This window comes from Drosophila montana, unplaced genomic scaffold, assembly GCF_035044405.1.
Source record: "Drosophila montana isolate Dmon_TW-CO22-7 unplaced genomic scaffold, ASM3504440v1 contig_3281_1, whole genome shotgun sequence".
Taxonomy (NCBI): Eukaryota; Metazoa; Arthropoda; class Insecta; order Diptera; family Drosophilidae; genus Drosophila; species Drosophila montana.
This window is the reverse complement of record NW_026998165.1, coordinates 91878-119297: the sequence shown is the minus strand read 5'-3', so window position 1 is coordinate 119297 and position 27420 is coordinate 91878. Positions and strand designations below refer to the sequence as shown.

Below are 27420 nucleotides of genomic sequence, written 5' to 3'. Positions count from 1 at the left end.
TATAAACAATAAATCGCCATAGAAGCTAGGCTCACAAAATAATTGACATGTAACTTGGCCTATAAACAGACGAGTTAAATAAATTGGCCTTAAATTGACAGCATAATTAATTTGTTATTTGTGTAATTGTTTACGAATTGTTTAATTTGTACATTTTATGGTTATGACATTGAAATCGATTGTTTTGTTAAATTAAACACATTCTTGTTTGTTAATTACTTTAAAAATTTAATAAGTTTTACAGTTCTGTTGCTGTCTCTAATCCATAGAACAGACACACCTCTAACCACAGTCTTAACTAGCGACAACCCGACACGACAAGCTGAATCTCATATTTTTCTTGATTGTTCTTGTTTGTTTTTGTTTTTGTTGTTTCTTTCTTCGGTTAAAACAATAACAATAATTGGAAAAAGAAAAGAAAACAATGCATTGCATAACAAATGAATCTTCTGGGGCCGCGCACTAGCTGTGCTCGTACTTGCAAATGACCGCAAACATCTTGTCGCCGCCGAGATACTTGGCTAGCCAGCGATTCTTGACGACGGCCAGCTTAAGGGTCTCGCAGGCGAACTGCGCATTCAGATTGGTGTGCAGCGCCCGGCCCATGCCCTCGATGACAAGCAGATCAGTCTCATTGGCAGCTATGGCATCGCACAGCTCGGGCGGCAGCGTGCGCATGTCCAGGCAGGGACCGCTCTGGCCGTTCGCATAGACCAGCAGTCGGCGGGAGCGCCAGGCGTTATCCAAAATGCTGCACTGGCAGGCGCAATCGTCCAGCAGCGCGCTCAGCTCACGGCTGGTCACATCGTTTAGCGAGGGTTCACTGTTGGCACAGAGCAGCACCTTGGTGCCGCGCCTGAGCAGCTCGCGGACAAATGGCAGCACACCGAGCACCACATCGACGCCGCTGTTGTCCACAAAGATGACGGCGCATTTGTGTGGCGGCTGGGCGGCTGTGATATGCATTCGCTGCAGCCATCCATCCAGATTGTCCAGCAGCCAGGGGCGCTGTTCGATGCGCTCCAGTGCCGCATGCAGTCCAAAATTGCTATCCTGCTCCAGTATGCTGGCTATGGCCTGGGCGCCCCAATCGAACATGTTGCCCGCCAGCACGCCGCGCACCAGTTCCGTCCAGCGCGCATCCTCGTTCTCAATGGCATCGATCTCCTGCAGACGCTGCTTTAGACGCGCCTTGGCCGAGGCATTCTCCTGCTGCTTCTGGCGCAGCCAGGGATCCGTGAAGCCAAAACGTCGCAGCATAGTCTCGTTCAGCTTGAGCAGCTCGCTGGTGCCCAGGACCACTTTACCACTATTGTTGGCTATGTTATTTTGATGCTCCTCCAGCTGGCGCAGATATGCGGCCTGAAACTGTGCCGCACGTTGCTCGGCGCTGTCATCGTCCCTTTGGCTGCTAGCCGCCTGTTTGGCAAATTTGTTTACCAGCTCACGGAAGCAGGGAAACCAATAGGCCGCCGCCTTCGCATCTGTATTGAGATCCAGCGTGTCCGGCTGATAGTTGGCCTCATCCTGCAGTAGCGTACAGCTGTGCATATTGTTGCTATTGCCTGTCGACGGCACTTTCAACAGTGTACGCTGAATGGGGCGCTTTAATCGTGACAAAATGTTGACGGCCGTTGCTCTCAAAGTGCGCACTAATATTATAATGCCTCAATGTAAATTCGTTTGTGTTTCTTTTCTTTCTTTTTTTATTGTTTTATCACAACCGCACATTGGACAGCACTGGCAGGGTAACAACAAACGCATTTTGCCACAACAGCTGACGAAAACGTAAACATGTGAATGGCATTTTGGTTGTTCGACTTTGCTTTTGGCAGCTGAAATATGGCACATTAGATGTCATTTATTTTACTTTTAACATTTAAACAGCTAACGCCACCATTTGCTTTTTAAATTGTTATTTTCGTACAGCTTTTATGCTGCTTTTTAATAAATATTTATTTGCCGCCTCTACGATGTTCATAGCTTTTAGCTTTCGTCCGCATGCTGCCGGCAAGCGCAGCCAAGTTCACGCCATGGCATTGACAGGCCGTCTCTTTCCTGTTGAATTTTTTGACAAATCAACAACTTAAAAATGGTACGAATGTACAAAAATCGTTAAATATTTAAGCAATCGTTGTTTTTTGTGCGCCAAAAAGGCTTTTAAACGAACAAGCCAACTGTGTGCTGTTAGTTGGTCAAACAATTTTGTGATTAGATTGCTTTTGAAACGCACAAAGTGACATTGCGCCAATTGTGTTGTCTTGTTTTCTACTAAACGCCTTATTTGATTTCCCCCACACAGGCCAAGCGCACCAAGAAGGTTGGAATCGTTGGTAAATATGGTACCCGTTATGGTGCCTCGCTGCGTAAGATGGTCAAGAAAATGGAAATCACCCAGCACAGCAAATATACCTGCTCGTTCTGCGGCAAGGTAAGCAGCTAGCGGCGCATCCTGATTTCACAATCGAAATACTAATCAAATGCATTTTGTAGGACTCCATGAAGCGCTCGGTGGTGGGCATCTGGTCGTGCAAACGCTGCAAGCGCACCGTTGCCGGCGGTGCCTGGGTCTATTCCACAACGGCCGCCGCTTCCGTGCGCTCTGCCGTGCGTCGTCTGCGTGAGACCAAGGAACAGTAAATGGCTTATGGGATTTCAATGCTCCGTTACGTTTAAAGTTTCCGTAGTTTTATAGACAACACACAATTTTCTGTGGTTTGCGCCGCGCCGGTCGAAAGAGCTGTTATGCTTTATCTGAAAAGCATAAAGTGAAAAACAAAAAAAGAAAACAACAAAAATAAAAATGAATTTTTACTTCAGTAGATGGTTAAAGTGACATTTTTCGTAATACCCTGTAACCAATGTAAATTGTGCAGATATTCTCAATATAGCCTGTACCCAAAGTTAAGTGGTCAAAGGGTTCTCTGAAGATGGAGCAGATTAATGCTTGTGACATTTATATATATCTTCAATATCCTGTACCCATTGTAATGTGGTCAGTTGTCTTGATATTGAGTAGATTACGGCTTGTGGCATTTCGAGCTTTATATTCTTGGTCCGTCAAGATTACAAGATTTGCCAATTCAATTCGGCTCTATTGCATATCACATTGAGATAAAAGGGAACTCTATTTCCAGGGAGCAAACCATGCGCCATTTAAAATACATATATGCACATTAGATATAGTAATAGGGCATCTCTAAGTCGACTACCTTTGCAGTATTGTAAAATTGGCCAAAAAAAATGTGCACATTGGGTACGTTTCTGGACCTGAAGCATATTTAGGACTAAGATACTGTTGTCCGATAATATTGCTTATATATATCAATAAGATATCTTAAAGCAAGCTATATCTATAGTTAGCAGCATTCGTCCGATTTCTACAATCAAAATTATATTAAGTATTCAATGGGCTGTACCAGGACTGGCTGTCAGTTGTGGCCAGTGTTGTTAAACGCCAAATAAATATTAGATCAGCTAAAAGATGAACAGCCGAGCTTTTCACAACACTTGGAATTTATTTTGTTTCTTTTTAGTTTTTCATTCGTTTCCATCGGTTTTATTTATAAAATTTAAAAAGTTTCTAATTGAACAAAAATAATTACATCTTGCAACTTGGTGGCTTGAAGTTTCTCTTGTTACCTTTGGATAGAGTTCGAAAACGAAAGAATTACAAATAATATTTAGCTAAACTAAATAGGAGGTTTTGGATGCCGTCCAGCCTGTCGCCTGTTGTTGCTTGATTGGATCTGGTTTTGCTAAGTTTAAGGCTAAAATTAAAATTGCACCGTCACCATGTATATATATATATATATATATCTATTACTAAATATGTATATGGTTTTCTTTTTTAAAATTAATTTAGCTAAAACGTTTTACTTGGCTTTTACAGATTTGTTGTGTATATAAATATATATATGTGCGTGTGTGGGTGGATATTTTGGGATATCAGGTTAGACTTTTGGATACAATGTTTAAATATTTACACAACAGCAAAAATAGCGTTAAATTTGAGCACAATTTGTTGTTTGTTGAATGTTTTTTTTTTAAGAGCTGTTGGTTTTTGTTTTTTGGAGCTACGTTTTAGTTGACGCAAAACTTTCGACTAAGTCTAAACTCTAAATTCGAACTTAGAGAAATACCTAAGACTAAATGCAATTTATAGTACAATTTTTGCATACACACACATAATATACATATACATATATATATATATATATAAATAATTCATTTAAATGTATATTTTTAATAACTACTCTCTAAATTATGTACATTTTTATACGTATATTCATATCATCCATAAATATATATGATATATATGTGTGGACCTTAACGAAATATTTTCTTCTGTTTTTTTTTTACACTGTTTTATGATATGCGTGCATTTTATTTTATTTTTAGTTTCGTGTTTTTTGAAAAGAATTTTGTTTGTTTATGATTATGATTTGTTTAGAAGCATTTTTGTTGTTGTTTATGATATGGAAATGCAGCGCATTTGTGATTTTTAACAAGAATTAGATTTTTATCATTTGGTACAAAGCGAAAGCGGGTCGAAATAAACGAAGTTTAGAAACTTAAATCTTAAATATATTGATATTTATATATATATATATATTTATATGTGTTACAACACAACGCCTGATAGTTATAAGAGCTAGGGAATGTGCGGGCTGCTCTGCCTTTAAGCATACACTATATATGTGGGTATATGTTAAACTTGGTTTAGTCGTTCTGCTATGACACATATTAGTTTTAGTTAGTTACAGTTATATGCGTATATTTGTTTCTTTTCTTCATGTTGTTGTTGTATTCCTTGTGAAGCACATTGTCATTTAAATGCCAATTTATTGGTACTTGGTCGGGGCTAGGTAATACGTATACGTATATATTACAAATCTATGCATTATAGTACATAAAACTAAACGCACACATACATACTATATATAAACATGTATATATATATTTATGCACTTATGTATACATATATATATATATATATACACACACACACACGCACGCACGTACGCACATCAATTGGGAAGACATTCGGCAACACACGCACACAGATACAGAAAAAACTATCATCTTAGACTAAAACGTAGTACATAAATTAAACAGGAGAGAAAAAAATGCTTGAAATCCTTGCTAGTAACTCAGCTCCTTATCCTACGCCTGGCTCCTGCTCCTACTTTTTATCATGCTCCTGTTTTTATCCTCTCCTCCTGCTGCTGGCAACTTAGTTAACAGTTAAACACAAATTGGAAGTTCTAAGTTTAGTTTTAGTTAATCTTTCTAGCTGGCTAGCTAGTGCGCCTGCCACTTGAACTTGGACTCCATCAGCCACTGCTGCCCCTTGGAATAGTTGCAGGGCCGCAGCAGCGGCGTGCTGGCATCATCTCGCGTGGCACGTTGCAAGCACTGACCCGTATTCGTGTGTCGTATCCATTTCTCCTGCAATAAGTTGTTCTTTTAGTTTTGCGTTTTCATTGGATTTATATCTGGGCGAGACACTTTACCTCCGCATCGTATACCCATTCCTGATTGCCGCCCATATTGTGGCAGCGCACCATATTCACTGGCCCACTGGAGCTGGCCGCATCCAGGCACAGATCGTCGGACATGATCTGTTGCCGTTTCGTATAGGCGAACACCTGATTGCCGCCAAGACCGTGGCAATAGCTGCTGCCCACCTTTTCGTTATACTTGCGGCCCATTGTGTCCAGGCAGGTTTCAGTCTCTGCATTGCGTATCTATAAATATGGATTTATATATTAATAAGGGCACGCCCCCTAATACTCGAAAGCCTACCTCGCCTAGATAGTAGTAGTCCAGCGGCATTAAGCTTTCCGGATAAACGTTCTCCAGATACCAGCGGAAGCTCTTGCATTGCAATCGATCGCGCAGAGCTTTGCGATCGCTAACATCTCCGGCTGAAGCTTTGCGAGCGCCTAAAGTTGCAAAGGGGGTAGAGAAGAAAAAATAGTGGGTTTTCCTGGTTAAGCAAGCTTTCACGGAAATTGGTTTAGAACATTTATGTTAGTGTGAGTGTAGGTGTTTTTTTTTTCTTCTTCTGGAAGCTACATTCGTGTTTGTTAAAAGCTTTTTACTGGCTGTGAGGGGATTAAATGTGCAAGCAGCTGAGCAACAAAAAGACTGTGCACAATTTTTAAACTAAGACACAAAATACCGTTATATACAAAACATGCAACAAAAATAATTTATATACATATATACAAATAATATATGCCAAGTAAAAAAAACAGCTTAAAGCTAAGTCAAGAAGATGTTAGGGGTATTCAAGTGCAAAATTTTTAGGGCATTACGCGGAATACCCGAAAAAAATACCGAAAAATACGAGCTAAATAATGGGTTTTTTTTACTAATGTGTGTGGTTGGTGTTGAATAAGGGGAGGGGGACATTTAACGGGCTTCGAGTGGTAAAACGTGTGGGTGAACTATTTTTTTTTGGACAAAACAAATGAAAATAGAACAAAACTAGGAAACTAAATAGACATAACGGAACCTTAAAGAGAAAGAGAGTGAGAGAGAGATGGGACAAGAGAAGACAAAAGAACTCAAGTAAACAATGGACAAAACAAATACATATACAGGGTGAGCAATTTGGGGGTTGTGGGTGATTTGGTTGTTTGTTGGATTTGTCACGGCCATGCCATAACTTATATACATATATAAGTATGTAAAAATATATATGCATATTAATATTTGATATAACTAGATTTTATATAATATATATGTGTGCGTAGTATGTAAGACAGACAATTGCAAAATGCAGAGCGTGCGACTTGCTCGATAAATATATATATATATATATATACGAAACAAACTTTATATATAAAGGGAGACAGAGAGAGAGAGAGAGAGAGGCAGAGAGTGTGTGAGAGAGACGGAAAGTGAAAAGCATTCGATAAGAGATTTTTGTTTTTGAGTTTTGATTTGTAGTTGAGTTTCGTTAACCTGGATAAAAACTGTAGTAGAACTCTTTCCAGTCGTCCAGCCAAACCTCAACCAGACGCGCATTATTATGATTAACAATCTCCGTGGTGCCGCCTGGGAAGGTATATGGGGTTGACTTGCGAAAGACATGACCGACCCGGGAGCAGGGCGCTATCTCGAGGAGACCGCCACACATCCAAACCTGGAGTAGCGGCGGTTTATCAAGAAGTAGTTATCGAGAGCACGCAAATAAAGAAAAATAAAAAGAGTGGACGAAAGAAGGCAGAGAAAGATGTACACATATATACACATATATAGATAAATATCTATTCATATATAGATCGAGTGCTGATTACTTTATAGCCAAGCGCAAACTATGATGCTGTGCAAACACAAGACTTGGGTAGAGCGTTCCCTAAAAGCTAAGAGGGTGCCAGATTTGGACTAGGTTAGCACTTGACTTAAATAGTTAATGCAAATCAGAGAATAGTTCCAGTGACTAAGGAAATTACCGAGTTGTCTTTTGGCTACTCTTTGAAAATATAGCGAATAGCGAATTGGTACTCTAGCGCATTTAACCAATACTTAATTGTAACGAGTAGTTGTCATAAGTAGCGATAGCTACTGATATGCATTATTAATAAGTAACGAGTACTTATAGCGAGAGGTTTAAATTGTAACGAGTAGTTGTCATAAGTAGCGATGGCTATTGATAATCATTCTTAATAAGTAAAGGAGCAAAGGCTCATAACGAGTAGCGCTTACAACAATAACGAGTAATTGGCCACGAGGCTCATAACGAGTAGCTGTCAGCATGAAGACTTACAAATGGTAGTTGTCATAAGTAACGACTGCCAACCACTAGTAGTTGCTCTAAGTAACGAGTGCCTCCAACGAGTAATAGTAATAAGCATAAAAACTTATAACGAGTAGCTGTGTTAAGAAAATACTTTTAACGAATAGCTTTTGTTGGCAAGACGACTCTTCAATCAAAGTGAATTGCTTTAACGAGCAAAGTAAAGTGACGCAAAGTGCTTGACGACAACAATCCTAGCCCACAACGAGAGACGCCTACATATTATGTAGCGAGTAAAGATGAGAAAAATAAAATCATATTAGTAACAACTTAAGAATAAAAAACTAAATTACTAAAATTAATAGCCAATTCGTGTTTAAAGTACTTAAATTTGAAATCAAAACGCAACGAGTATTATGTACGTTAAGTTTAGCTTAAGTTCAGTGTTAAGATTTCAATACAACTGTGATAGGTACTCGTTATTATATATGTGTGTTAACGTGTTATATGTTATAGTTATCATAGTCGTTGTTTTCATATATAGTTTTGGTTAGTTATAAGTTAATAACAAAATGGCGCTCTTGGCTGTTGCCGGCGTCTCGTTCGACATGAGCACAAAATTCAAGAACATTTAGAAGAGTCTCGTTAATAATGGACAAAAAAAAATTAATAAATATACAATCAGTAGCACACTAATTATAATTATTATTAAATAAAACATATGCCAGTGCGTACATCTGATTAGTCTTGTAAATGGGTTAAACGACATTTTGGTTAAGCGACGACAGAGGCATTAGCTTTTGGTATCATATTGTGTGTTACATTACATTACATAATATGCATGTAGTATATAGTTAGCTAGTTATTATATAGTTCGATTATACATATTATTTTGTATTCAAGAGGTTAACACAAATTGCTTTTATAATATAGTTTAAATGTTGGAAAAACTTGATGCTTCTTGTTATGCTCAAAATAAAGTCAATTGTTTGTGTTTAGTGTTTTTAGTAGCTTGTTCTAGAGCCTCAATCGAGCTTTAGTTGTTCTTTTTTTATATACCCTTGCAGTTGTTATAAGAAGTGTGAAGTCTGAATTTATTTCCATGAAAATTGGTCGAAAATTTCTAGTCCAAAACCTTTAGAATTGGATCACAATAATATAATGATATAATATCGAGGACAAGAATGAATGTCGGACTTTCTATTGATATAAAATTCAATCACGGAAAGAGATTGTATCACCTTTTTATTTTTAATTCGGACGAAAAATCTAGTTCCCTCCCTGGTGGAAATGGGTTTCAAAGATTTGCTCTCTGGTGGAATTGGATTTTAAGAATTTGGTGGATAAAATTTCAATTGGTAACGTTGGTAAAATGTGAAAAATTGGCGGAATACAGCTAAAGAATCCACATTAAATGTCTGCAAGGGTATTTAAGCTTCGGCAGACCGAAGAATACAATTTTCTCAATTTTTAGTTTTTAGTAGCGAGTGAAAGCCAATTAAAATTATTATTATTTAAAATCAAATTCAGGTGTTAGATGCGCACTATATAATTATGTAAGTAGAGTCGGTTATTGTTTATGTTGTTTTCTTGTCTTGTAGAGAGTTTGTTTTTTGATTTTTGATTTTTAGTTGTTGTTTTTTGTTTGGTTTTTAAATATTTTCGAACCTGTGCTCATTGCATAATAGAAATCACGCCACTCATCCAGCCATACCTCGGCCACCCGCGCCGCATTATGCAGCACAATTTTGGCAACGCCGCCCGGGAAGGTGTACGGCGACTTGTCGCGGAAAACGTGGCCCACATGCGAGCAGGGTATAATTTCTAAAATGCCTCCGCATTGCCATATCTGAGAATTGTCATGGATTGTTGTTGTTTGTGTGTTGGTTGGTTGTGATTAGAAATATTTTTCACAATTCAATTTTTCATTTCATTTAAAAGTAAAATAAGAACAAACAAAAAAAAAACACAGAAAAATTGTGACATAAATGAGGGGAAAGAAAATGAATATAATTATGATAATTAATGTAGGCAAATGGGCAACATTTCTTTTTTTGATTTGATTTTTTTTTTTTGCGTCTTGGCTGTAGCTGTAAGAACGAATAGAAAAACCATAGAAGATCATATTGCATGGAAATTTGCCTTACTCGAAACGACATTTCCAGATTCTCGCCACCCCAAATGTCCATGCCCTCATCGTAGGAGCCAATCTCATAGAAGTAATCCTTATCGATGGAGAACAAGCCACCAGCCATTGTCGGTGTACGCAGCGGGGCTGTGCGATCATTATTGCGTCTGGCCATCTCACGCTGGGGCACACGATACCTAGAAATTTTAAATCCAATTAGATTTAGCCACAAGTCCAATGACACTTGGACTAATCCAAGCTTATGCTTGGATTAATCTTGCTAGACCAAAGTAGAAAGGTATAAAACTCACAGACGACACTTGCTTAAAGTTAAGCTTAAGTTTTAGACTCATGTTAATACATAACTTGCATTGATTCTATATAAGTATCTTTGTTCACATTTGTCACACTAACTAATAATATCCAAGTAATTTGCCTACTTAAACCCACCATCTAAAGTTGAGCTTCCAGTTGAAGCCGCCCCACGTTGAATCCGAGGCGGTAATGTACTCGAACGTCTCATCGGAGATGACATCAATGATGGGACACACCACGGTGCGACGATTCTGAACAATGCGCGCCAACAAAGGCTCGAGCCAGCCCTCGGTGCATTCACAATGTGCATCCAGGAAGGTGATAACCTCGCCAGTGACATGCTCAGCGCCCAGGAGGCGAGCGCGTATCAAACCGGAACGTTTCTCCGTGCGCAGCACGAACGTACGAACTGGCAATTTGGCCACATAATCCTCCAGCTGTTTGCCCAGGAAGTCTACAAAAGCAGGTGAGACGTTAGATATATGAGAAATTTAGAAGATTCAGCTACCCCTAGCTTACCCCTCTCGCTGGCATCGTCCACCAGTATGATCTCCTTGAGCAGGGAGCGCGGCGAACGATTGATGACACTCCAAACGGTGCGCAGAAGCGTCGTCCACGCTTCATTATGGAATACTATCACAATTGAGGTGGTGGGCAGCTTTGAGGGATAGTGTTTGTGCCGGCAACTAAATGGAGGATAAATAATTCACATGAATAGATTCTTGCTCCACTTGCTTCAACGGCACACTCACTTCTCGTGCCGCACATCTGTTAGCGAGCGATTCAATGAGATCATATCACTGGCCAATAGATTGAATTGATTCTCCTTGAACTTCTCCTTCATGAGATCCTTCATGTCGGCGGGTATTTTAACGGGTTTACCCATCTCGCCCGGTTTGCCACGCGACTCACGCACCGTGGGCGCTTGGAACCATTTTTTCAGCACCAGGCTGCGATAGGTCATCGAAATGCCCCCAGAGACAAAGCCCTGACCCATAATGGGCGCAATCCCAGCGCTATCCTCGGCATCCAATGATTTTTCCGTATTGATTTCATTGTCATTCACCAGCTGATTGTCGTCCACCAAACGCTCAGCGTTGGGCTGCTGCGAGGGAAGATATAGGTTGATATATGAGATGGGTAACTCTGTTATCTTTATAACATTTACTTACCTCCACATCATATTCGCCGGCTCGCCTGCAACGCCAGCCATCCTTGCCTATACAGTCCGAATAGTGGGCTATGAGCACAAAGTCAAATATGACCCATACCAAAGAGGTGAGCAGCACGATGCGGCAGGTGTTTGAGCGCATGCGTCCGCGCATTTTGCGTGTAAAGCTTTGCAGCGTCATGTTAACTAAGTTTGTCAAACTGTTATTGTTTGCTGTTGGTGCTGTTAGAACTAACTGTAAATTTTGTGTTGAGTGCGACAAATTTGATTTGTTACTGTCAGTCAATCAGTTTATCTGGCAGCAGTCAGCTTCTGTCTGTTTGCGTGGCTATTTATTGCTGTGTGCAGCGACACTCATGTTAACAGCGCACTGTTAGTTTTGAGTGAGTTTTTGCTTACTGTTGGCCAGACTGCTGTTAATTTGAAGGATATGTTATGGTTGTGGGTGGCTGTTATTGTTTATCGTATGTTAACAGTGTATAACTTTTCTTATCAGACTTATTGTTTGACACGCGCCGTGAACTCTCTCTCTCTCTCTGTCTTTTTTATAGTTTGAATTGCTTTGAATTTTATGTTTTTATTGTTGTTATGGTTGGTTGGCACATTTGTGGAGCTGTCGCTCTCTCTGTCTCTGTCTCATGCTACGCACAGACAAGGCAAGATCTCAGCCGCTGCTGCTGCTGTTGGTTAACTAGTTGCCCTTCTTGTCGCATCCTCTTCTCACAGTTGCTTGCGGCTGCTCCATTGAGACGACGTCCAGCTCCAGTATCGCCTCGGCCAGCTCATGCCCCACAACCAGTTATGTCGCCCCCCTTCGCTCTGCCACTATTCCTCGCTTCCGCACGCACCGAAAGACCTTGAGAAACTAGTCAACTGCAAAGAAAGCAAAATGGAAACAAAAACCAACATTATTTAATAATCCAACACATCAACAAAAAATGACCATAAAATTATATTTTATGTATGTAAATATGGTTGAAAACCGAAAGTTTTATTTGTATGGATTGCGAGCTTTGGCCAACAACAAACACTTCACGCTTTTGATTAATGTTAAACACGAAATCGACACGAAAAAATGATTTGCGATTTTTGTTTTTGTTTTTTGTTTTGTTTACAGTTCCATTGGAAAATATATATGTAATTAAATACATAAATATTTTCACGATTCAAAAATAAAAGCAATTTTTATTACAGTAAAAAACCTGATAATAAGCTGCTGTTCGCACAAGTGAAATTTCACTGTGGATGATTCATAGCATGATGCATGATGCATGATGCATTTGTATTCGATAAGTAGCAGCATTTTTCAATATTCCTCTGTCAACAATCTGCCATGAAAATCTCCATTCGCATGCAAATATCCCAATGAATACAATAAGAAGAAAAAAACTAAGCATTCAAATACCTTTGCTTGTCAGATCTAACCACAAAATCCTCGTTACTCTGACAAAACATTTTTGCCAAAGCAGTTTACGACAGAGGAAAACAAATGAAAAATGAACAAAAGATTCGAACCCGAATTCCATTGACAAAGGTCATAGTCGCAGCGCTCCTAAAAATGCCACAGAGACAACAACAACAACGGCAACTACGTTAAGACCAACAAACGGAAACCGGCAACAAACGAGATGTCAGAGGCATCTGAAATCATGTGAACATTTTGCAGCGAACAGTGATGGACGTTGAGCATACCCTATTTGAAGCTTATTTCAATTAAACACATGTTTAAAGCATGTAAAATATGCTAGCTACTGTTAGAGAGAGCTCTGTAAACATTGGATAACAGTGCAATGTGTAACACACTGTTAAGTGTTGACTGTCAAAACTGTTATCTGCAAGGCTTTTACAGAAAGCAATGTTAATATTCTCTAACAGTGAAGCAAAATGTTAATTGGATGACTCAAATTAAGGCATCACAAATAGTATCAGCAAAAATCGATGCTAACTTAAGCAAATATCTCATAATTTTGGTATACCCTGTAAGAGATTTAATCCGCGAGGGTATAGCAAAAAGCGCAACAACCCTTAACGGTATTTTTTTGTCAGGTTTTTCTTTTTGCGCACATAACATGCATTTGAATCATTCATAAGGCGTGCGACGAGTGCAAAAGCTACGCCTAGATAGATAGACAGAGGCAGAGCGAGTGAGAGCGAGAGAGGGAGAGTGAATGGAGTGTGCGAGAAAGGGTGGGCGCATTCGAAACCAGTTTCCCATAACACGATGCACGCACACGTCAAGAGCTTGTTGAGTGGGCGCGAGGCGTGGTGGCGAGGAGAGGTCGGTGAAAGGGCGAGCCTGTTAAAATATGCAGTTGCATGAGCAGAGCGAAACGAAAGAGGGCTAAAAACGAAGTGGCAAATGACAGGCAGCGCTTGCAGCGCCAACAGAGTGTCCTTCAGTGCGCGGCACAGGACAAGTTGTCAATAATGCACTCAATAACAAAGATACAAAACGAGTTTCAAGTGTGTGTACACTGTAAAAAATGCCCTGGAATTTCACAATTTAAACGAATATGTTAAAGTTGTAGAAGAACAATTTCCTTAACATTTTATTCATATTTTTGCTTGAATATTTACGACAAAAATATTATTTCCGTTAACATTTAAAAAACTTTCATAAATGTAATTTTAATGTTAACTTAAATTGTGTGCTGTGTAGGAAAAAACATGCATACATATGTATGTACATATGTATGATAATTTTTCACAAAAGCTTTTTGAGTAATGCATCAGCAAATGTTTTATTCACAAAGTCCTTTAAAGGGGCAATTTTAATTAATAATAAAAATAAATAACAATTAAATTGTTATGCGTACTCAAATTAATCAATTTCAACTGGTATTTCGCAGTTTTTAATTCATGACATGCATTCGTGCAAAATTAAAAAAAAAAAAACTATAAACAACAGAATTGTGATTATGCCAAATATATAATTCATTTGTTGATTTGCATAGGAAACGGTAATTAATATGCCCATGTGTCACTTCAAATCATAATTTAAATAATAAAGCAGAGTAAAAACCTTGACCGACAATTAATTATAGTGTCAAATATGTACTGGGTTTGAATACTTACCAGTGCCACTGTAGAGCCCAGGGCGTAGCATGAAAGTAAAAGCTTTAAGTGTTAGACAATGACTGTTAATCAGCGACTGCTAAATAAGAAGTATTAACAACAGCTTATGCTAATCACTGCTAACAATATGTTAGCAAAAGAGAATACATAGATAAACAATAAGTGTTCTATTGCATGTAATCAGTGCTAATAGCTAATTGGTTTTATGCTATTAACACGATAACAATATTAATAAAGACACATTTATCACTTAATTATAATTCAATTCAAAGCAATTGAGGGAAACACAACAATCAGCAAATGCTCAAGTAGAAGGAACAGCCAGCACAACAGTTTTTCCCCATCAATGTTAGCAGCCCAATGTAAACAGCCGGAGAGCAACACGCAGAGAGGAGGAGAGAGAGGGCCAGTGGCAAAAGTAGCAATTGATGAATTGTGTGTGCATGTGTGTGTGTGTGTGTGGGCGCCGTCTGTAAACTGCTGCTTTGATTTGTGTTTATCGTGTTTTCTCCATTTCACTTTGGCATCGTTTACTTGTGTGTGTGTGTGTGTTTGTGTGAGTTGATAAGCTTTTGTTGTTGCCTTCATTAAGTCAAAGTTTTGGCTACGCTGCAGAGCGCGCGTAAATTAAATTTTGTATTTTAATTAAAATCGCACAGCGCGACGCACAGTCTTTCGGAAAGCTGTCAAAGTGTCATAAATTGAAACGACGTACTCTCACTTAACATCTCGCCCCCACATGCTCTCCCACTCACTCTCTCGCTCACTCTCTCTCTCTCTCCCGCTGGCTCGTTTGCCGGGCTTTGTAACTGTGCTCCGGGCACAGTCAGCAAAGCGGAAGCAAAGTTTTTATAAGAGCGACTGTTGCTAGCTGTTTATGGCTACTGATAAGCGTGGCAGCGGTAGGCGTGGCACTGTCTGCGTGTCCGTGTTTGTGTGTGCATGTTTGTGTGTGTATGTGTTTGTGTTCGTAGCACTTGTAGCACACTTTAGCACGCTTGTTGAGTATGCCGCACTTTAAACGCCTCACAGCAATTAATTTGATAAAAATCTGTGTCAATTTCACATGAAAAGCTCCGACACAAGATGTAAGAGCATACATAATGCATCCGTTCGGTTCGATTAGTTACGTGCAGTGATGCCAAGTTTTGCGTAGCACAGAAAAGCTTCCTCTAAGACTAGAAAAGGCTAAAACACTCTTAAAAACAGCCAGAATTTCCGCTAGACGTGCCACAATTACACTTGAGAGCTAGATTCGTCGCAAATCAAACGACATTGGCAACACTGGCCAAGTGAGATGACGTGGGCATGGCGAGCAGCCCCGGCGACAAGTGAGCAAGCAATTTGATAACGGCATAAAAAGCTTTGAAGCTGTTTGAGCAATTTATTAATGAATTGGCGCGTTCGCAAAGGTCGCATCAAGTGGCGGCATGTTCGTAAGACAACAACAAAAACAGTAACGGGGACAGCAACAACAACAGCAATTACAAATGAAATTGTAACAGAAATTGCAATTAAGAAACGGCAAAACAAAAGCACAGTGAAACACAATTCGAAAACGTCAGCAATTAAACGCAATTAATGAAATTGTCAAATTGTGCAATTACAAACGGCGTCTGTGACCAAAGGCCAGTGTTTGGCCCCTGGACTGTGATTAGGCTGATGGTGGTCAATTGGTCGCAACTGGTTCCCAAGCCACAAATTAAGAACTAAAGTGAGATTACCATGAAATGTACGGAAAAATAAATGTGACATATTTAACTGAAATAAAATCATTTTTGAATTACATTTGCAAAAGTTCCACATGTCATCCACAACGATCCTTCAGTAAATAACTGTTAATTAACATACTGTTATCAATATAAACAACTTGACCAACGAGGTTAACATATGATCCACCTGCCTGCTACATAACATGTGATCCACGTGGTAAATAACTGCTATTTACATAGCGTAGCAACATTTATTATTACAACAACAAATAAATGCAATTGAATTGCACTCACACACACACATACATACAAATGAATTCATCATTCACAAATGCCGCCAGCGAGCGAGCTACCAAAATAAATCACTGGCTGTTAAGTCGAGCGCGAAACACATTTTGTATAATTAAGCACGCGCATTTGGCACACACACACCACACACAAACCAAAACAACAACAAAGAGGGAAGAAGAAGAAAAATCCCACATAAAAATACCGCATTTTGAGCGCAGCAGCAAAACGCAGAGCACACATCAAAGCCGCACCCCCACCATTTGTGTGTACCCTACTTTAAAGCAATAGCAGAGGGATACACGGGCAGGCCCTGCACTTGGAGCTCTTTAATGATCCGTGATGGCCAAACGCCAGAGTAGAACGAACTGGCCCGGTTGTTGAAGAGGCGCGTAATTTATATTGCATGCAAATAAAATTTATTTCAGTTACATGTTGGCAAACGCACAAACACACACACACACAGGGAGAGTGAGAGAGGGAGAGGCACACACACGCACAGACACGTTCCACAATAAACGACGCATCGTCTTTGCGTACCCCCATCTACAATAAATGCCCAGCCGGCAGGCAGGGGTTAACGAACTGTGTTTTGATAATAAAAATAATAATAAAATGTTAATTTGCCAACCGGCTCTTATCGAATTCTGATTACTGTTCATCTAGACGTTGTGACTAGCCTAGACGATCAGCTGTGAGCGCGCACAATGCGATAACTGGTTCAATGTTGGCTAAAGATTGCGGTTAGGGAGGGAGGGAGGGGGGTGCCAAAGGGAATCCAATTATAGCACAAAGTAACCAGAGATAGGGGCTTTCCATAGCACAGCTAAAATAATCGAGGTAGTAAACAACAGACGACTTACAATTCGAACTTTCAGTTAACATATCGAACATAATTCGATATTCGTTTAATTAAAAATTAAACGTTTTTTGGTTTGGAGATCTTTTGGAATTCATAATATTGGGTCTACTATAGTTTCCCTATTTTTACAGCTAATAAATAATGTTTAATCTTATTAATTAAATATATAAATATAATATTAATTTATATGCTAAGCATACTTGTTATTTTTAATTTTTGTTATATGCATATGTGATTTCCAGAATTATAATTATAAATACTTTTAAAATAATCTGTTGAATTCTTTTATATGGTTTCCAGTGTTGAGCAATATTTTTATTAAAATGCTATTTGTTATGTTTTTTTTACGATTCTTAAGAGTCCCTTTTTAAGTATAATTGTATTTTTATCTTAGCCTCAAAACTGTATTCACTTTTTAAACAAACTTTTCATGTTTTCTTTAAGTTTCTCGAGCTGCAAATGGAGTATATTGCCCGTTATACGTTTTCTCTTTTTTATCTTTCCTAACGTATCACATTTTCTAGGTCATTTGATTCCAGTCTCAATTGGTTTCGGTTCCAAAGTTGCTCAATATCACCTTAAAAACTGTCATATCATATTCTTTAATATGAAAATATCACCTGAATATGCCACCTAAAGAGCATATCTAAAGGGCAACCGATAAGAATGTTTTCAGTGTCGAAAGAAACAGACCTCGGAAAAAACACAGCCTATATTAATCCCAAGAAAAGCTGTACAAATTTACGCAAGTAAAAGCAGACTTTATAAATATAAAACAGAAACAAAAAACAGCTTTTTCTTCTCATTTTTATCAATACAAAAGTAATCAGCTCACAGTCTAGGCTTAAGTTCTTGAAGGTAAGCGCATTTAAGAAATAAGCTAACATTAAGAACAATTTACAAATCTTACCAGCAGGTAAGAGACAACGGGGGGAAATAGAGGAAATGAGGTGATGAATTTCGAGAGATAAAAAGAACGAGAAAACCGCCGAAAAATGTGCGAATTGACAAAGTGTTTAAAATCTATGTTTGTGTCTCTGTTTTTCCCCGGCAAAGAAAGCTGTCATCATCATCGTCATCATCATCATCATAATGATTATCTGGCCATCAGTTATTCCACGCGTTGCCTGTCTCTCAGCAGCTCAAAAACCGAATCTTTGGCGCACAACCAAAAAAAAAAAACAGAACAAAAAAAGAGAAAGAAAAAATTCATGACACGCATTTTAATTAAAAGCAAATAGGGTCTGCACAGAGGCTGGCAGGGTGCAGAGGGGAGCGGTGTGGGTTGGGCGGCTTGTGCGGGCGCGGTTGGCGCATACAAAGCCTGCGCTAATTCCAACAATTTGTATGGTAAGTTGCACGAGTTTATCCCCCAATCTCATGCCAAAAAAAGAGAGGGAAATAAAAAAACCAGAACAACAAGCCGCAAATTAAAGACCCTTCGCTGACGCATCTACCGTATTTTCGATTTATGTTCAACATAATAACAGTAAAACCCAAAGACAAGCGGACGGGGCGTGGCTATAATGACTCTTCTTCTTGCTGCTGATCAAAAGTTTAGATATAATTCAATTGCTAAGAGACAACTCCTTCAATGCGTTACACATTTCATGTCTAAATGCTTATACCCTGAGTAAGAGTGTAAGAGTACAGTAATAATGGAGAAACTACCCAATGTCCAGTGGAGGGATTTGGTTTTGGATTCTGATTCAGATTCCCTGTGTTTGTTAAATGTACCAGACAAGTGGACGGGGCGTGGTCGTGCGGTTAGAAAGCAGAAATATGCTAAGCGGCAACCGTTTGCATAGCAATGAGCAATTGCCAGCGAGCATCCGCACTAAATAAAAAAATGTTTCGCAGTTGCGAAGTAGGTTTTTATTTTGGTTGTGGCATTTGAAGCAAACGTTTTTTGTTCTGTTGTGGCTTCCAAAAAGTTTACTGCGCTAAGCCTGACATACGCAAATTGCAACAAATAAAAGGTGCACTGTTAAATACCCTTTAAACAGTTTTACGATCCATTTCAAACGATATTAAATACGATACAAATGTTATCCACACTTATCTACAGTGGAATATTGGGGATATTTCTCTCTTTCGAAAATAAGCTATTTATTCAATTTAACATACGGTTTTTACTGTTTACTTTTTAAGTATCTGTGGCATCTTCTCTCAAAAATGCTACAGCAAATGGGACAAAGCAGCACGCAAAATGCGCTAAAAAAAGTTTTTTCTTTTTTCTTTTGGGGTTTGACATTTGGTCCATGGCCTTTAATGTAGCCCATCAACGGACAGTGGCTTGACCCGCATCATTAACTTTTTACCATGTGCTCGTTACTGCAGCGCAGCTACAAAAATGTTGTCGTTTATGCGATGAAGCTAACCAAGATCAACAACAAGTAAAGTTCATTAATAAACGAAAACGTTTTTGACTTTTATCTAATTAACAAACTGTGCACCAACTCCTGGTAAAGCAATATATCAGTCATTTCCTAAATAAAACTTAAGATTATTCAAATTTCAATGTAGTAGAAAATAGAATGCTCGTATAAAAGCTTATTCTATTCAATGAGAGCTCCAAATGTAAAACGTTTTATAAAAGTTATGTTTTTTAGTAAATAAAAATCATGAATGGACTTGAATTAAAAGATATATAATATATTACAAAGTTTACTTTATTAAAGGTTTAAGAATTTTCATAATATAAATTTTGTGAATTCAATCTATAATATTTTATATGCAACCAAATAAAAAGATTAAAATAATAAAAACGTTGTGCAAAATTATATTTTCTGTGAATTCACTTCACTGTATTAAAGACACCGTCATAAATCACATTAAACTTCTCACAATAACGTGCACGCATGAACATTTACAGTTGTTGACATCATTCGTGTGTTTTGCGGTTTTTCATGCTATCCACAGCCCCTCGCTACTTGGACGACATACACACACACAACCCAAAATACTTGTCATCTCTCTTTGGTGTCGCTGTCTTTTCTCTTGTGTCTCTTCTTTCATGTTTTTTTTTCTTTTCTGTGGGCCCATTAAAATGTTATTTCCTTATTATTATTGCCCTCAGCTTAATCGTCCTGCCCAACAGCAGCATCAGCGCCCATTGACGAGAACTCAACATGTGAATGACTGGCTGAATGAACGACTGACTGATTGACAGACTGACTGCAGCGACAAAATGTGAGCCCGAGTCGAGTGCGTGCCAGTGACAATGGAAACACATTTCTATGGCATAAATTTACGCGGGACGTGGCCACGTAATCTCCAGCTTTTCTCCGTGTGTGCGTGTGTGGCGCCGCACACACACAGCTTCAGGACTGTTAAATGACGCTTTTCCTAGCTTTTCTATAGCAAAACTGAAAGCAATACATGCATGGGTGCTCTAGCTGACGGGGAGTTGACTAGAATATACCCTTATTCAGTAAAATTGTAATGTATGAAAATCGCATAGAAAGGCGATGTTAAAAAAAATTTTGAATCGGAATTACACACGGGCATTACTTAAAGGTACTCCTATAAAACCATTTGTACACGGCTATTACTTATAGGTACTCCTATTAACCCATTTGTAAGGGGTACAGGGTTTAATAAACTGTTTGTAGCTTCGTCACGTCGATTATGATTATAATAGAACAAAAGCCACCACATCAACAACAACAAGAAAGACTCCTCGTGCACATGCAAATCGGTAGAGTAACTAGTTAAAATCGATAAGAGTGAGTTTTTAATGCGATTACTCGCCAGCTAAAAGCCCGCTCTTCAATATGATTGACAAAAGGGGGGCGTCATTCAATGCCAAAAACATTGAACTAATTAAAAACTTGCGTAACTTGTGAAATACCCTTGTTGCTGGGACTTGGCCTGCACCGGGGCACATAGGCAGGCGGTGTATTTGGACAACGGGGCAATGGGCACAATGGGAGCATCTTTTGCTAGTGGCAGACTTAACAATTAGTCAAAGTGCAGTCGGGCGTTACGTCGCCTGCTGGCGGCGCTTGTCAAAGCATGCGGCGACGAGACGACAATCAACTTAAGATATGAGCCTGGAACTAGTAATGGGAATTGGAACTGGAACCATGTAGGAATCAGTCAAAGATTCAAATAACTGAGTGCAAAATAATGTTATATTTTCATTTGTTGGCAACCCATTTCCAAACTCTTTAAGATATGATTGTCATACGCCAATCGGACAACATCGGATGTTCGTTGAGTAATTAACAGAAATGAACAAAATAAACAACATTTACAGATATTTAATATACATTTGTGGAGAATTGAATCTTTATGGTTTGTTGCGCAATCTATTTTTATGAATTTTCTGTGCGTTATATATCAAATATACGTTTACATTATGATTTGATGATATTTCATAACCTAAACGTGGCATATTTTTTAAAGAAACAAATAAATCAGTTGTTTTTTTTAACTTGTTCAGTATTTGAGGATAGTTTTTCGATTGCCCACAAAAGATAGGGTAGTTCCACAAAAAATATGTTTAAAAATCAAGAACTTTAAATTGGTACCAAATATGTTTCCTCTTTAAGTAATCGATAGAGGGTAAAAATTGACGCAATGTGTCACATGGGCACACATTTATTTTTAGCATATTATGTGGAACTAATTACTTAATGAACACCCCTCGTGCTGTTGCCTGTCAACAGAGATTTTTCCGCTTGTTAGTTGCGTGGCGTTTCATGCGCTAATAGTTAACAGCCACAGACACAGCCACATACAAACAACAGTTGATCAACATTTATGGGGTCGATGTTGTTGTCGCTGCTGCTGTTATTGTTGTTTTTACAGCTGCTGCAACTCCAACGCCGCCAACCTTGGCAAAAATGCTGCGCTGGCTGTTGCTGCTGCGTTGGCGTTGACTACGCGCTACTGCTGCTACTGTTGTTGTTGTTGTTGTTATTGGTGTAGCTCCAGGGCTTTGTCAAGTACGGCAGCTATGGCCGTGGGCCAGCGTCATGGTGTGGAGATAGAGAGAACGAGAGGTAGGTGGGGGAGGGTCGCGTAGCCAAGCAGCGCATGGCTCATAAATTTCTTGCTGGTTTGCAATATGAAATATTTGCAGCATAATTGAATTAAGCCTGGGTGTGTGTGTGCAGTGTGCTGTTAATTTTTAATTTATGCCTATAACAAAGCAAGCAATTTTCATTAGGCCACATTTGAAAGAAACAATAAAGCCAACGAAAAAAGTAGAACAACAAAAATACGACAAAAGGTAAAAGTCTGTAAACGTACATTTTTTATAGTTGCCAAATTATCACCTTAGTTGACATGCACACAGAGTACATAACTGTTAATGTATTTCCTTAACGATCAACTCGCACTGTTTATGTTTATGTAAAGTGAATTTCTGTTTTAACATTCTTCAATCATAGCAAAGTTAACATATCTAGCACCTAAACAGACTTAGTGACACAGCTGTTAACAGCAGCTTCTGTCTGCAGACACCACAACAACAATTAACAGCAGGCAGCCGGCTACGTGTCGAAACGAAAATATGTGTGTGGCAATCAAATAATTGTTTTCTTGTCTCTTGTGCACTCATATTAACTAGGTTTTTTTTTTCATTTCAATTGTATTTTATTTTTTTTGCTAGCAAAACACAAAAGTAACAACAACTAAGTGACTTGTTTTATGTTCCGAATGTTAAACTTTTGTATGCTAAAAATAGAAACTACAAGAGCTTTAAAATTTCAAAGAACACGAGCTTTAGTGATCATTAAAAATGGGTAGGAGAACGGAAGGGGGGGAGGGGGGCAAGTGGAGTTCTCAAGTAACAAAGTGGCTGCTAGCAAAATGCTGCGTAATCATTTTCGGAAGTTTCAAGCAAATGGACAAGAACAAAGATTCAACGAAGGACAGTGTGCGGGGTGAGGGGCGAGCGAGAGCTAGTCGACTAAAAGCTGTGCAAATAAACGAAGGCGGCAACGTCAGCTGTAGATAAAACTGTGCATAAGTGTGCGTCTGTGTGCGAGTGACAGACATTCCAAACAGTGACAAAAAAAACAACAACAACAACAGCAACAACAAGAACAACAGAAGCAGCAGCAATAGCTAAAAAGAAATAAGGCCAATGATGCTTGTAATTGTAGCTGCGTTACTGTTGTTGTTGTTGTTGTTGCCGTTGCGGGCGTGCAGTTAAGGCCATGCAAAAGACCCAAGGCAATACCACATTATGAGTGCGAGGGAGAGCCCCACACGCAAGAGCCCAAACGAAATACGACAAACAAAAACTGTGTGCAATGTGCGAGCTTTGAAAGTGATTAACATTTTATGTGAGAGCTGCTGGCTGTTGACGATGATGATGATGATGATGATGATTGCCTCCTCACCGAAGTTAATCAAGCAGCAACAGCTATGCAAAAGAGAAATAAGTGCAACAAGAGAAACGAGAAAGAAGTGCTATCTTCGGCACACCGAAGATTTAATACCCTTGCAGACCCAACCTTTTCAAAATGCTCATAGTGCTTTGCCCGTATCTAAGAAGCACAGGGAAAATAGTTAATGCCGAGTATGGTTAAGATATCTTGAAAAACAAAACAGGTTTCCATACAACAACTTAATTTTCGACCGATCGTTCCTATGGCAGCTATATGATATAGTTGCCCGATGTGAATAAGATTTTGCATAAGTGGAGGGAGCATAGTAAAACTAATATATGCCGAGTTTGGTCAAGATATCTTGAAAAACAAAAAAATTCCATACAACAGCATAATTTTCGACTGATCGTTCCTATGGCAGCTATATGATATAGTTGTCCGATCTTAATAGAATTTTGCATATATATGGGGACCGTAGTAAAACTAATAAATACCGAGTTTGGTTAAGATATCTTGAAACACATAAAAATTTTCTATACAAAAACTTAATTTTCGACCGATCTTTCCTATGGCAGCTATATGATATAGTGGTCCGATCTTAATAGGATTTTGCATATATATGGGGAGCCTAGTAAAACTAATAAATACCGAGTTTGGTCAAGATATCTTGAAAAACATAAAAATGTTCCATACAAAAACTTTAATTTTCGACCGATCGTTCCTATGGCAGCTATATGATATAGTTGCCCGATCTTAATAGGATTTTGCATATATATGGGGAGCGTAGTAAAACTAATAAATACAAAGTTTAGTCAAGATAACTTTATAAACAAAAATGTTTTTCATACAAGAACCTACTTTTCGACCGATCGTTCCTATGGCAGCTATATGATATAGTGGTCCGATCCAGCTGGTTTTGACATATGAGCTGCGTGCAACAGAAAGAGGGAATTCTGCAAAGTTTCATAAAGATAGCTTTAAAACTGAGAGACTAGTTCGCATAGAAACAGACAGACGGACAGACGGACATGGCTATATCAACTCGGCTGTTGATACTGATCAAGAATATATATACTTTATGGGGTCGGAGATGTCTCCTTCTATGCGTTACACATTTCACGACAAAATTATAATACCCTCTGCAAGGGTATAAAAAAGTGTTGAATAGGATGAACTACGCGGAGGTGCCGGGTGAGCAGCACACAGTGCTGTCAGCTTTTGAGAGGCTCAATAAGTTAGTTTTAGCAGACGAAAACGAGGGAAATAGCTACATTTTACTTTGAAAAAGAAGCGAAAAGAAAATTTATTATATTTACATATATATGCAAAATATTTTCTACTTCCTAATTGAATACGTACATTACGTATTTATGTAATTGCTTATTGTTTAAGTAATAAGCATTTAAAAAAGGTAATGAATTAAAAGAAAAAAAATTTTAAAACGTCTATAAATCGCGCTTTAAATAAAAGCCAGATTTGACGAGAAGCTATTGGAAATCACAACACTGAGTGGAAGTCCTTTTCATATGCATATGGACAAGCTTTTGAATGTAAACAAACATTTATGTCTCTTCTCTCATTTCATTTTTCATTTCTAAAAACTGCAAAAGCAGGTGCCTTGTGCATGTGTGTGTCTCTGTGTGTGTGTAGTTTTAGTGCCTGGCTCTGGGGGGAATAGCGCGCTTTTGATGGCTTTCTCTCGTACAACTTTGGACATTGCAACAACGATCTGGGCATATTAAAAGCGGCTAGTTATCTGTTTGTGGTCAGTGCCATGGCCCACTTTTATAGCTTCATTTGGCCAGAAAAAGCAGCAACAGCAGCCACATCAGCTTTAGCAGCAGCCATAGCAACAACAACTAGAGATTCAGGTAGCCAGGCAATTAAGTACTCCGCGCGGCTAGCTGTTAAGTACACTCAGGAAATTTCCATACACTACAAAAAAATACCTCTTATACTGTATATATTTTTGCTTAGGCACAATTAAGGTGTTAAACACAGGGAAGAGTTAAAAGGGAAGGTGGCTTTCGGGAAATTAAGGAACAAATTCTTTGTTTTTTTCCCAAAAAAATATTTACATTGTGGAAAATTTGTAGATAAGCATTTTAAAAAACTGAACCATGTGAAATGTAAATGTAATCTAATTGGAAACAGAGAACTTAAAAAAAACTCAAAATTAAAAGGTAATCTTTCTCATATATAAATTTTTTAAGAAAAGAACAAGCCTAATATATTTTTAGCGCTGTTTGAAATTTCCCTATCCTCGTCAAGGGACTTTTTATGCTTTAAGAAAAAAACTGTCTATTTGAAGCCAATTGGTTTTTTTATCTAGGAAATTATTTGTTAAAACAAGAAATTTTTCATGTATGCTCCCAGGGAAATTATGCCGTTTTGAAATAAAGTGCTTTATTGCTGAAATTTTTCTCTCAGTGCAGCAGCGATAATACGCAGCGCAATCAGAACTTCAGAACTTGCCCCGGCTCCAACCCTCCAACGCTCAGGTGGTCAAGCGATGAGGGTTGGGCACTTAACATTAATTACAGTGCAAAGGCGGCCCTAATGCAGTTGGTGCCACTGTGCAGGGCAGTTGGCTGATAAAAGGAAGCAAAAAAACACATTTGCAAAGGCCCCCAAACGACGATAGCAGCGGCAGCGGCAGGGGCAGGGGCAGCAAATGGGTGCACACAGCAGAGCAGATAAAAGAAAAACCTGCGACAAGTCAAGCACACACACACACACACGCACACACAAACAAACTCACGTAGGCGAAAAGCCAACAAAAAGCGGAATTGCAACTGCTGCAGCAACGCTTGAATTAGAGATGAGCATATGGCTAGTTGGTGGCGGGGGGTGAGGAGTAGCAGCGAACCGGTTTAATTGAGCGACCTCCAATCAGAATCAAGTTCACGACAATAAAAAAAAAGCCGCTAAACGCACTCAAAGCCCACAGCAGCAAAAAAAGAGATTAGCTATAAAATTAAGTACAACAAATTAAAGAGCGAGAAAAAGACAACAATTGAGTTTTATATTCACCTTAAACGTTGTGCAGTCGGCGTCGCTGTTGGCGTCTGTGGCAGGCAGCGTTCAAAATTCCTGTGAAACAACACAAAAGTTAGAAGCTGGACTTGTGGATTAAGCGGGCTACGCGGGGGGCAGGCTGCACAGGATAAAAATGTGAACGAGCTCTGCCCGCACAACAAACCGGGCACGACCCGGTTTATTTACGCGTTCTATGTCTAACAGGACCGCGCAACAACTACAACAAATGTGTGTAGTTTTTTGTTTTTATTTTATTTTGTAGTAGGTATCAAGTGCCTGCGCACTTACACACAACACACACAAACACACACACACACGCACACGCACAATATTTTTCGAAAATACCAGCGTAGCTGTGTGTGTGTGTCCACTCTAGCTGTTTTCGATAATAACGCGAAATTTACCAAATATTCATTCAGTCGCACTGCAACACTTTCAACTTTTCTAAATTATTATTATTATTTTGTTATAAACAAACGCGACGTACTCGTTCCGGCGGAACGACTGCTGCCTTGTGTGTGCCTGTGTGCATGTGTGTATTTTGCATTTATATATCTCTAATATATTTATTATGCACACGTTAACGCGAAAATTGTAATGAAACACTTAATTTGTTTAAAAATACATACAAAAACAGACCACGCCACGCGTCCGCACAGTTTGTTGAATCGGAAAAGAATGAGTGAAAAGACCGAAATAATTATCGATATATCGATAAGTGCGGCTCTGTATTGAT

At 38.9% G+C, this 27420-nt stretch overlaps 3 protein-coding genes across 7 annotated transcripts; 1 reads left to right on the top strand and 2 right to left on the bottom strand.

Moving 5' to 3' along the window:
- Positions 1 to 312: 312 nt before the first annotated feature.
- Positions 313 to 1823, bottom strand: LOC135434198 (4'-phosphopantetheine phosphatase). The gene has a single exon (XM_064690694.1). The coding sequence runs from the start codon at positions 1549 to 1551 to the stop codon at positions 463 to 465; it is 1089 nt and encodes a 362-aa protein (XP_064546764.1). The 5' UTR covers positions 1552 to 1823; the 3' UTR covers positions 313 to 462.
- Positions 1824 to 1941: 118 nt separating this feature from the next.
- RpL37A (ribosomal protein L37A) lies at positions 1942 to 2822 on the top strand. Its single transcript, XM_064690695.1, has 3 exons — positions 1942 to 2095; positions 2303 to 2431; positions 2494 to 2822. Exons 1-3 carry the CDS (start codon positions 2093 to 2095, stop codon positions 2638 to 2640), a joined length of 279 nt encoding a protein of 92 aa, XP_064546765.1. The 5' UTR covers positions 1942 to 2092; the 3' UTR covers positions 2641 to 2822.
- A 676-nt stretch (positions 2823 to 3498) lies between these two features.
- Positions 3499 to 27406, bottom strand: Pgant5 (polypeptide N-acetylgalactosaminyltransferase 5). Of its 5 annotated transcripts, none has more exons than XM_064690691.1 (11): positions 27314 to 27405; positions 26679 to 26738; positions 11366 to 12237; positions 10946 to 11298; positions 10713 to 10879; positions 10329 to 10647; positions 9898 to 10075; positions 6976 to 7156; positions 5809 to 5948; positions 5517 to 5750; positions 3499 to 5451 (listed from the first exon to the last, which is right to left on the bottom strand). In XM_064690691.1, exons 3-11 carry the CDS (start codon positions 11543 to 11545, stop codon positions 5305 to 5307), a joined length of 1899 nt encoding a protein of 632 aa, XP_064546761.1. In that variant the 5' UTR covers positions 11546 to 12237; positions 26679 to 26738; positions 27314 to 27405; the 3' UTR covers positions 3499 to 5304. The 5 variants fall into 5 exon arrangements, with proteins under 5 accessions (XP_064546761.1, XP_064546759.1, XP_064546762.1 ...); XM_064690689.1 differs by lacking the exon at positions 6976 to 7156 and adding an exon at positions 9419 to 9599 and having other exon boundaries at positions 27314 to 27404; XM_064690692.1 differs by lacking the exon at positions 6976 to 7156 and adding an exon at positions 9419 to 9599 and having other exon boundaries at positions 10946 to 11295; positions 27314 to 27404.
- Between the last annotated feature and the right edge of the window lie 14 nt (positions 27407 to 27420).